This window comes from Psammomys obesus, unplaced genomic scaffold (assembly GCF_907164565.1).
Source record: "Psammomys obesus unplaced genomic scaffold, mPsaObe1.curated_primary_1811, whole genome shotgun sequence".
NCBI classification, from domain to species: Eukaryota; Metazoa; Chordata; class Mammalia; order Rodentia; family Muridae; genus Psammomys; species Psammomys obesus.
Window position 1 is genome coordinate 8,890,199 of NW_026596073.1, and position 12,679 is coordinate 8,902,877.

At 38.5% G+C, this 12,679-nt stretch overlaps 1 protein-coding gene across 1 annotated transcript in view; it reads right to left on the minus strand.

Moving 5' to 3' along the window:
• Window positions 1-12,679, minus strand: part of Trhde (thyrotropin releasing hormone degrading enzyme) — a 481,130-nt gene that overhangs the window by 228,339 nt on the left and 240,112 nt on the right. Inside the window, exons 4-5 of the mRNA XM_055626014.1 lie at window positions 8,361-8,515; window positions 3,707-3,820 (exon numbers count right to left, since the gene is read on the minus strand). Of these exons, the coding sequence (XP_055481989.1) occupies window positions 3,707-3,820; window positions 8,361-8,515 (269 nt within the window). The remainder of the gene's footprint in view (window positions 1-3,706; window positions 3,821-8,360; window positions 8,516-12,679) is intronic.

The window sequence follows — 12,679 nt, forward strand, 5'->3', positions numbered from 1 at the left end:
GATCTTCAAAAAAGTAGTAACTCCAATTCTCTTCAAATTATTCCACAAAAGAGAAGCGGAAGGAACATTACCAAACTCATTCTATGAAGCCAAAGTCACCTTGATACCTAAACCACACAAAGACCCAACAAAAAAAGAGAACTACAGACCTATCTCTCTTATGAACATTGATGCAAAAATACTCCATAAAATACTTGCAAACCTGAATCTAAGAGCACACAAAAAATTTCATCCACCATGATCATGTAGGTTTCAACCCAGGCATGCAAGGGTGGTTCAATATAAAGAAATACATCAACGTGATCCACCATATAAACAAACTAAAGTAGAAAAACCACATGATCATCTCCTTAGATGCTGAAAAAGCATTTGACCTTGTCCAAAATCCATTCATATTTAAAGTCATGGAGAGATCAGGGATACAAGGCACATACCTAAACATAGTAGGGCAATATATAGCAAGCTTATAGCCAACATCAAACTCAATGGAGAGAAACTTAAATCAATCCCACTGAAATCAGGGACAAGGCAAGACTGTTCATTTTTTCCATATTCCTTCAACATAGTACTTGAAGACCTAGCTAAAGAAATAAGACAAATAAAGGAGATCAAGGGGATACAAATCAGAAAGGAAGAGGTCAAAGTTTCACTATTCGCAGATGAAATGATAGTATACATGAGTGACCCCAAAAATTTAACAAGAGAACTCCTTCACCTGATAAACACCTTCAGCAAAGTGGCTGGATACAAAATCAACTCGAAAAAATCAGAAGACCTCCTGTATAATCAAGACAAAAGGGCTGAGAAAAAAATCAGAAGAACAACACCCTTCACAATAGCCACTAATAACATAAAGTACCTTGGGGAGATTCTAACCAAGCAGGTGAAAACCTGTTTGAAAAAAACTTATAGTCTCTGAAAAAAGAAATTGAAGATAGAAAGATCTCCTATGCTCATGGATCAGTTGGATTAACATAGTGAAAATAGCCATCCTGCCAAAATCAATCTACAGATTCAATGCAATTCCCATCAAAATACCAATACAATTCTTTACAGACCTTGAAAGAAAAATTCTCAGCTTCATATGGAGAAACAAAAAACCCAGAATTTCCAAAATGATCCTGTACAACAATAAATCATCTGGAGGTATCTCCATCCCCGATCTCAAGTTGTACCACAGAGCTATAGTAATAAAAACCACATGTTATTAGCATAGAAACAGAAAGGAGGATCAATGGAACTGAATAAAAGACCCAGAAATAAACCCACACACCTATGAATACTTGATTTTGGACCAAGAAGCCAAAACCATTCAATGGAAAAAAGACAGTATCTTCAATAAACGGTGCTGCTCCAACTGGATGTCTTCATGAAGAAAAATAAAAATAGATCCATTCTTTTCACTCTGCACAAAACTAAAGTCCAAGTGGATCAATGACCTCAATATAAAACCAGATACACTAAATTGGTAGAAGAAAAAGTGGGGAATAGCCTAGAACTCATTGGCACAGGATACAACTTCCTGAATAAAACACCAACAGCACAGGTTCTAAGAGCAACAATCAATAAAGGGACCTCATGAAACTGAAAAGCTTCTGTAAAGCAAATGACACTGTTGTCAGAACAAAATGACAGTCTGCAGACTGGGAAAGGATCTTCACCAACCCTAAATTTGACAGAGGATGCTATCCAGAATATATAAAGAACTAAAGAACTTAAAAGGCAATAAATCAAGCAATCCAATTAAAAATGGGGTACGGAGCCAAATAGAGAATTCTCTGTAGAAGAATATAGAATGGCAGAGAAAAACTTAAAGAAATGCTCAACATCCTTAGCCATCAGAGAGATGCAAATCAAAATGACTGAGATTTCACCTTACACCCATCAGAATGGCTAAGATCAAAAACTCATGACAACACATGCTGGAGAGGTTGTGGAGAAAGGGGGACCCTCATCCATTGCTGGTGGGAATGTAAACTTGTACAACCACTTTGGAAATCAATCTGGCGCTTTCTCAGACAATCAAGAATATTGTTTCCTCAAGATCCAGTTATACCACTCCTCGGCATATATACAAAAGATGCTCAAGTACACAAGGACATTTGCTCAACCATGTTTGTAGCAGCTTTATTTGTAATATCCAGAACCTGGAAACAACCCAGATGTTCATCAACGGAAGAATGGATACAGAAATTGTGGTACTTTTGCACAATGGATACCACTCGGTAATTAAAAATAAGGAAATCATGAAATTTGCAGGCAAATGGTGGTATCTAGAAAAGATCATCCTGAGTGAGGTATCCCAGGAACAGAAAGACACACATGGTATATACTCACTTATAAGTTAGTACTACACCTATAAGACAGCATAAACATACTAAAATCTATACACCTAAAGAAGATAAACAAGAAAGGACCAGGGGTAAGATGATCAATCTTCACCTAGAAAGACAAAGGGGCTAGTCATTGGAAGTAGGAGAAAACAAGTTACAGGACAGGAGCCTACCGCAGAGGGCATCTGAAATGCCCTACTAGCTAGGGTGTAGGTACTCTACCTAGCAATGTATCAAAGCAGATACTGAGACTCAACACCAAACATTATATAACACTTCCACAGAGTGCAGGGAATCATATAAAAGAAGGGGAGTTAGTATGATGTAGAGGGTACAGAAGCTCCACAAGGACCAAGTATATCAGGGCACAGGGGTCTTCTATGAGACTGTTTCTCCAACAAAGGACCATGCATGGATATAACCTAAACCCCCTGCTCGGATGTAGCCCATGGTAGCTCAGTATCCAAGTGTGTTTCATAGTATGGGAGACAAGGATTATTTCTTACATGAACTCAGTGACAGGCTCATTGATCTCACCCTCCTCCCCAACCCCCCGAGGGAGGAGCAGCCTTGCTAAGCCACTGATAAGAACATTGCAGCCAGTCCTGAAGATACCTGATAGGCTAGGGTCAGATGGAAGGGGAGGAGGGCCTCCCCAATCAATGGACCTGGAAGAGGGCAGGGAGGAGATGAGGGAGGGAGGGTGGGATTGGGAAGGAAAAAGGAAGGGGACTATGGCTGGGATACAAGTGAATGACCTGTGGTTAAAATTAAATTAAATTAAAAAATAAAACACCACAGCTTGTTTTGTTTTTTAAAGAGTCCTACTCTGAGTTCATAGTTCAGAACATGTCTAAAGCATGCACATAGCATGTAGAATGCTATAAGTGAAGTTACTGATATCTTATAAGGTTACCTAATCCTAAAATACATCTATGGGTAGAAATTATACCTTATAATACATCATCTGTATGTTTCATATCTTAGAAGCAATATTGTCTTCTCACTTTTCTTTATTTTTTGAAATATTCTGTACTTAAAATATCACGTATTAATTACAGTAAACTTCTCTATTTTAGAAGATAATTTATTTATATTATAAAACTTTGCAATCTAAAATGTTTCCATTTAGATAAGTTGTGACACTTAGAAGGCAATATATACCCAGTCAGATTTTATTCAATTTCTTTTAAGAAAAGCTAATTTCTGAAATTCTAACACTTAAGTTCTGGTTTGTTTTTCTTTATTTGCAGAAGACATCTTTCATGCTTTGGTTTGTGTTTTCAGGCACCTTTAATCTTGACATAAGCTCAGTGCACAGCATCTCAACCTTTCCCTGGGAAATTCCATACAATTGGAGAAAGCGGTCTTACCATGTTCCAGGCAGGGTAGAGGTAGTCTGTACCCACAAATTCAAAGTAGTGAGCAAACCCTTCCTTCAACCACACATCTTCCCACCATACCGGAGTCACAAGGTCACCAAACCACTGCAGGGACAAAACGAATGCAATCAGATAAAACAAAACAAATTAGCATCTATTTCAGAATGATTTTATCTAAAATCAAATGGACTAAACTGTGATTATCATAACTGGAAGTCATTCCCAAATCAATTTTGTGATCTGAAAATCTGTTATGGCAAGGCTGTGGGTGGTGAGTAACATGCATGACTCCTTGGATAACACTCGTATGTTATGAATGTGCTCAGTGAAGAACAAAGTAACAGTCAAGGAATCCAGTGTCAGTGAATACTGAAGTTGGCAAATAAACGACCCAGGAAATAAAGCGTGTGACAACTGTCTTCAGATATCGGAAGGCCTATTATATAGAAAAAGAAAAGACTATCTGATTCTTGTGACATTACAAGGACAGACTGGGATGATTGAATAGATATTAGGAGTAGCTAGTGTCTGCTGAAGATGCGAAAGACTTTGTTTAGCTGATGGTCCAGAAGTGCTGCCTAGAGAGGTAGTGAGGATCTCATTGTGGGATAATAAAGCATCTCTCTCTGAGACAGAGGCAATTCAGAGTCCGCACTGACTAAAGAAACCAACCAAAGGCTCTGAAGTTCTTCCAAGATAAATTCTCATGATAAATAGGAATAAAGCCAATAAAATCTTATATGGCTTATGTAAAAGTTTTAATTGGTGTTTTGATTACATAACAATACACTTTTCTGAAACCTTTATCTTTTTATCAAAAATACAAGCTATAAACATTCAAGAAGACTTGAAATTAGATGAAAAAAACGTAGATAATGTCTATTCTCGAACTGGTGACATTTATTATACATGGTAAACAATTGTTAAAATAGCAATGAACAGCATAAATTCAAATCTTTACAAAGTAGTGGAAGGATGGAGATGGGACTGCTTGTGATTGTACCAGCAAATTCATTCCCTAGACAGATGACAACTATGCTGAAACTTTTAACAATAAGGAGCCAGCCATGAGGTAGCCTTGGGCAAGAAGATTTTTGGCAGACAGCAAATGTGAGTAAGCCACGATGTAAAGACTCTGTGTGGAAATATGTTCCTTGAGAAACAGAAGATACGGAAAGCTGGATTCTGATTAACCAGGTGGAAGGAAGAATAAGACAGTATTAACAGATAAAGACATACTAGATCATACACAACATCAAGAGTCATCACAAGGATAGTTTGGGGACCTGACCAAGAATTTCAATGTTAACGATGACGTGATAAAGTATCATTTCTTTAAGGAATCTTTAATTCAGATAAAAAAAAAAAAGATAACTCCAAATAAGACAATGGTCATGCAGCCTCTATTTTGAATGTTTGTTTTTTTTTTTTTAACTATATCCAAAATACACATTTCTCTTACAGATTGACAACCTGTCTTCCTAACTGTGAGAACATACAGGCGTGGAGGATAATAGAGAAATCAGATATGATAATCACAATCAAAGTCCCGACAGATGTTTCTCATAGCTGCTGTTTCACTTCTTCATGGTAAGTGGCCTCTATTACTGAGATACCAGAGGATATTAACACATAATAGGGGATGTGGGATGTGCAGAGCAGTTCATAAACTCAACAGTTTCAGAACTATCACCGTGCCTCCTCTCAACAGAACCACACATCTAACACCACTTAGGAGAATATCCCCCCCAAAATTACATTTGCCTCTGAATTTTAAGTCAAGGGGGAAAGCACTCTAGCACTGAAGGACCCTAGTGATGCCTGCACTGGCTTCTCTGTGACCTGAGGTCAGAAACATGTCTGGTTTGGTGAGCACGAGGGTACAACTCTCTCAATGGTTCACCCAAGAGGAAGAGATATTCAGGCAAGCAGTCACTCAGTGTAGACCTCATTAAACCAAGTTCACTCATAAACATTAAACTGCTCACCTTTTTTCCACTATCAGCATTTTTCACATGACTCTTTTTTCAGGATTTCTGGATTCTAAAGGCATTTGGAATTAAAAGTATATAAAGTCACAGTGTACTACACGAAGATTTTTTTTTTTTTTAGTTTAAAGTATAAATGTGGCACCTAAAGTTCATAGCAATTACATCACGCATTACTTTCCAATTATTTTTTTTTCACTAATTTCAAGATTTAATTTAAGGGTGGCCAAAAAAAACATTCAATGAAAAAAAGACAACATCTTCAACAAATGGTGCTGGTCCAACTGGATGTCTACATGCAGAAAAATGAAAATAGATCCATATCTATCACCCTGCACAAAACTAAAGTCCAAGTGGATCAAAGACCTCAACATAAAACCAGATACTCTAAATGTGTTAGAAGAAAAAGTGGGGAACAGCCTAAAACTCATTGACACAGGAGACAACTTCCTGAACAGAACACCAACAGCTCAGGCTCTAAGAGCAACAATCAATAAATGGAACCTCATGAAACTGAAAAGCTTCTGTAAAGCAAAGGACAACGTCATCAAAACAAAACGACTGCCTACAGATTGGGAAAGAATCTTCACTAACCCTTTATCTGACAGAGGACTAATATCCAGTATATATAAAGAACTAAAGAAGCTGAAAAGCAGCAAACCAAGTAATCCAATTAAAAAATGGGGGACAGAGCTAAACAGAGAATTCTCGAAAGAGGAACATCGAATGGCAGAGAAACACTTAAAGAAATGCTCAACCTCATTAGCCATTAGGGAAATGCAAATCAAAACGACCCTGAGATTTCACCTTACAGCCATCAGAATGGCCAAGATGAAAAACTCAAATGACAACACATGCTGGAGAGGTTGTGGAGAAAGGGGAACCCTCCTCCACTGCTGGTGGGAATGTAAACTTGTACAACCACTCTGGAAATCTATCTGGCGCTTTCTAAGACAATTAGAAATAGTGCTTCCTCAAGACCCAGCTATACCACTGCTAGGTATATACCCAAACTTTGCTCAAGTACACAAAAGGGATACTTGCTCAACCATGTTTGTAGCAGCTTTATTTGTAATAGCCAGAACCTGGAAACAACTCAGATATCCATCAACGGAGGAATGGGTACAGAAATTGTGGTATTTTTACACAATGGAATACTACTCAGCAATCAAAAAGGAGGAAATCATGAAATTTGCAGGCAAATGGTGGGATCCAGAAAAGATCATTCTGAGTGAAATATCCCAGAAGGAGAAAGACAAACACGGTATATACTCACTTATATAGACCTATAAGATATGATAAACATAATGAAATCTATACACCTAAAAAAGATAATCAAGAGAACGGACATGGGGTAAGATGATCAATCCTCGTTTAGAAAGACAGATGGGATGTGCATTGAACATATGACAGAGTCTACTGAGCACATCTGAAAGACTCTAACTAGCAGTGTTTTCAAAGCAGATACAAAGACTCATGACCAAACCTTTGGCAGAGTACAGGGAATCATATGAAAGAAGGGGAGTTAGTATGATGGGGAAAGGATAGAAGCTCCACAGGGACCAAATATATCTGGGCACAGGGTCTTTTCAGATACTGACATTCAACCAAGGACCATGTATGGATATAACCTAGAACCTCTGCTCAGATGTAGCCTGTGGTAGCTCAGTAACCAATTGGTTTCCCATAGTGAGGAGAACAAGGACTATTTCTAACAGGAACTCAATGACTGGCTCTTTGGCCTCCCCACCCACCAAGGGAGGAGCAGTCCTGTTAGGCCACAGAGGAGGGCTTCCCAGCCAGTCCTGAAGATACCTGATAAAACAGGATCAGATGAATGGGGAGGAGGTTCCCCCCATCAGTGGACTTGGAAAGGGGCAGGGTGGAGAGGAGGGAGGGAGGGTGGGATTGGGAGGGAATGAGGGATTGGGACACAGCTGGGATACAGAGTTAATAAAATGTAACTGATAAGAAAAAAATAAAATGAAAAAAAAACAAAACAAAACAAGTGTGGCCAAGTATCGTTCCACTACTCCTATGTGTAAGTAGTACTTACTACTATGAGTAAGTTCATAAAATCAAAACGAAATTAATTTTTGTCCCAGCTTCACAATGAAGTTGTCCAATTCATGTATGAATTTTTAACTATGCCAAGTAAAAATATATCATTCATTTGAGGACAAAGCGTCTACAGCTGAGCTAGTGAAAGACTTCCTATGCGTCTACGTGAGGGGAAAGAAGAATAACAAACCAATTTTGGCAAAAGAAAATTCTGACACATCCACAAAATTCAGCTGCATCTCTCCACAGTGCAGTATATCATTTCTCTCACTGCACTTGCCATATGTACAGACTAATAATCAAAGAAATGGAAACATGGCTGATCAGCAGCTACACAGAGGCTCTGAAGGAGCCGCCGCTCCGTCACACAGTTTAAGAAAAGCCAGTGGCAGTGGCTTACTCGATACCATCAGTTTGTGTATGTGTGCTTACCTTATCGTCTGAGAAAAATGATATGCCATGCAGAGAAACTGTGCAGTGCTTTGTATAAAACATGGGTGCGAGGATGAGAGCCAAGATCGTCATCCGTACATCTGAAGCCGCCCCACATTCTAGACAGTTTCACATTATACTTACACCTGTTCCTTTTCTCGTACCTGGTGACATATTTCATGAACAATGACCATGGTGACATCCAGCAAATAAGAAATAGATGAAACACTGGGATCCAGCAGGATTCTTTGTTCCACAAAAATACTTAGTCCCCAGTTCTCCATAGCAGCATACGGATGCTTAGGCACAGCTAAAAGATCTAGAAATAGAATAAAACAGTTCCAAAGGTTTTAATGGCACCAGAACCTAAATTTCAAGACCTAAAAAGTTCAGGAATCCTAATAAGCCATCTCTACATGACAGTAGAAATATAGGCTATCACTATTGATGCTAGTTATACTCCTTCACCACAGTTCGTTTTCAGGCCCAGCCTCCAGGCGGCTGGAAGTATCTGCAACATTATTGATGGGCCCATTCTAATAAGTTTCAGAAGTTTGAGGAAACTGAATGTGGCAGGAACCCAGAGCGAAAGGCATTGTGCCTTCTAATGAAAAGATATTCAACTAAGTATAGGGGCAAGTGGATTATTATTTTGTATCTCAAAGAAAACATTTCATGTTAGTTTTAACATGGGGTATCTTTTTTTTCCAATTTCTTAAATTCCTGTGCATTCTTTGGGTCCTGTTAAAAAATATAATGCTACATTTAATCTTAGCTTATAAAGAAAACTATGACAGTGGATGTAGTGGCAAAGGGAAAATAGAAGGGACCCATGGGCTTTGGTCTGGGCTTGCCACCATCAACTACTGGCATGACATCAGTAAATCACTTAGTTTCTCGGGACCTCAATTCCCTCACCTATAAAGTAAGGTTATTGGCCTTTTCTTTAAAATGCCTTCCAGCTTGAAAAATCCATGATTAGACAAGTCTAAAAATGTGTGCTTATTTTAAAAGGTCGTCCAGGTATTATCAACTTCTGATTATGGTGAGCAAAAGAAGTTCATATTTCCCATCCTCCCCAGCCCCCCCCCCCACCACCAGACTCACACAATGATAAATAAAATATTTAAAAAGAAGACTAATGCTCAGGCTTAAGAAAAATTAAATCACTCAGTGGATTAGAAATGGAACTAAAATGCAAAGTGGTTATTACGTGAAACTACAGACCTGCTGGTCTCTGGCTCCAAAAGTAGGCAAGCAGCATCTGGGAACTGGCTCTGGCAGGACACAGTAGAGCCAAGAAGACCAATGCCAGCTTGACTGCTTGATGCCAAGGGCTGAGGTAAGGCATGCACACTGAGAGTAGAAAACAGCTAGTGGTTATTGCTTCCTGGAAGTGCTAGTAAGGGCCAAAAAAGGATTTGAACCTTGGATCCTGTACACGTGTTCTTAATCATAATTAGCACCTTCATTCCAAAGTGGAAATTCATATTAGAAATTCTGTAATGTATTCCAAGGCTACCAATAAATTGTTTGAGAATGTTTATTATACTAATGACTTCCAAAAGTGAAAAGGGGAAATTAAATGCTTTTCCACTAAGAAAATACACAAAGAACATATAAAAAGCATTTTGTAAAGGAATATTACATAGCAATTAAACAGTGATCTCACAACAGAGTTATACCATTATAGGCACCAGCACAGACTATCTGAAAACATAAATGAAGAAAGAATGTATAAAATGAGCCCAGTGCCCATTAGAAACATTCCAAATAACACTGCCTAATCTATATACATCTTCACACCTGCAGGGCAGACATGTGTGAAGATAATGTAAAATATCCATGCCAACACAAACAGGAAGCAATAATAAAGACACTAATAACTTCAGGATCATGGTTGGGACTGAGGAGAAAGGAAGATAAAAGACTGTAGGAGAGCCACATGAAGAATTAATGTCTTACTATCAGTGTTTTAAAGCTGATGGTGAGCCCATTGATATTATCATAATAGTATTATCCTTTTATGTATGTTTTAAGTGTTTCACAACAAACAATTGAATAAAACAGTCAACAGTCTTAGCATATGACTGATTTTTTTTTAATTTCTGAATTCACTGATATAATTTCAGTATTGGTAAAGTTTTGAAATCTGAAATACATATTAAAGCCAAATAAATTCCCTAATTCCACTATATTTTAAACTAATAATGAAGTCATGACAACTATAACAAAGAAAGATAAAATATTTAAAATACTGTGAGAAAACAGAAAAATATCTGTCTAGAAGATTCTTGAAAATGTGTTATTTATTGGGCTTCAAACGGTGACTAGGATTTGAGTAGGCATTTGAGTCAATCTGTTCACTCATGAGATTTTTTTTAATTAACAAAAAGAAGTCACATGGGCACTGATGTATAGAGCAAACACTGAACATTGTCTTCCTGTAACTATTGTTTTTGTCTGTCCTTCAAACTCCTTACTATCTTAGTGACGGTGTTTATGCATGGAGAATTCCAGCTAAGAAGCAGTAAGTGAAAGAAAAGTAGTGCCTAAGAAGTGCCTGAAATATATATTCCTGTATGAAAGTTACAGGATGAGTAAGTGTGGAAGGCATGGGCGAAGCAGGCCTCTCTAACATAATCATCATTACCTGGCATGTGATCATGTTACAGGCCAGGTTACTTAAAGATCTGTGCAAACGTATACTGAAGGAGGATTTAAAAAACCCTGCAGTGCTCAGGTGGGGAAGTGACAAACACTTTGGACAAATAGAAAGGAGGCTGATTGGGTTGGCACCATATAAAAGGGGAGCTACAGACCGCAGAACCAGTACGCAGGGAACACATCTACCAGGTAGATTCACCCACTTTACATAGTTAAAGACGTCGACTCTGTGAGATCTGCCTGTCATCAGTACATGGCTGCAGCAGCAGCTGCCCAGCATCATGTCCTTGCGGAAACAGATGAACTCAAGTAGAATTTTTTTGAGGACAAATCTGAATCCTATCGCAAGGAGGAGCCCAGTCCTCACAGCCTGGTGAGCGCATCACTTAGGGCTGGATGGGTCAAAGGACATCTAGAAAAGACTGAAAACATATGATCCAGACATGACATCTAGAAGTATGAGCTCACAGGGGAAAATGCACTCAGAGGCAGTTTACAGATTACAAATGACTGTTAAACAGTATAAACACAGACACAGCTGATGAAGCACTTATCACACAGGCATAAGCACCCTGGTTCCGTTCCCACCATTTATGGTGTTAAGTGCTTTTATCCCAGCACTGGTAAGCAGAAACAGGTGGATTGCTGAGGCCCACTGGCTGGCCAGCCCACAGTGACTTCCTGATCACAGTGAGAAACTCTATCTGAAAAAACGTGTGTGTGTGCTCCTGGGGAGTAACGCCTAAAGTAGTAGACCTCTGGCCTCCACTTACACAGACATACCTCCTACATGTGACACTTACACCAACAGGTGTACTCTTGCATACGTATATACATACAAACAATAAAAACAAAAAATAAAAAATAAACAAGTATGATTAGGGGGCACTGGTTGATAGCAAAGTTTTTAGGCATTGATCGTTTATGGTTAAGCGTTAGCATCCAGAAGTATGGAGGCACTGAAGTCGAGACAACAGTGCCATAGGTAAACCAAGCAAGGACTCTTAACAAATAGGAAAAAATCAGATAAATTGACAGGTTGTCAGGATTTAATATGATGTAGTAATGTGCAGCATCTTGGGTACAGAGATGGAAAAATATGGGCAACAGAGGATGTACAAGAGAGAGAAAGTGAAAGTTCACAGATTTGATACCACACATATAATAACCTGTCAAATGGTCAAATAACTTTGGAAAAGACGATTGCCATAACCCTTCATAAATTGAGGAAACTTGGAGGATAGTCCTATAGATGAGGGATATCTACACATGTGTATGTGTGTGTGTGTGTGTGTGTGTGTGTATACACACACACACACACACACACACACACACATATATATACACACACAAAGACTTGTGCATTCATATTCTGATAAAAGAACCTAAAATTCAGCCACAAGCCCAACACCCATCAATAGACAAACAATAAAATGTGTCGTAGTGTACAAGAAAGTACTACTCAGTAGAAATCAAAATAAATGAACACTTGGAACATAACACAGCATGAGTGAGCTCCAAAAAAGTGCACTGGGTTTTTGAAACTTAAAGAAATGCATGGTGCATGATTAGCCTTATTTGCATAAACTGTTTAGAAATTCAAGCTACTCTATAGTGATGAAGATCTGTGAATAGTTCTGGACAAATAGGAGAGCTGCTCCAGCATAGCACTAAGAACCATTTTACAGTTGGAGTGTCTATTATGGAGATGGGCATGTATACATTTAATCATCAAGTAGTACACAAAATATAACCATGTGCAGGCATAGGGTTATTGTGTAATTCAAATGCTGATTTCAGTACCCCCCCCCAATCT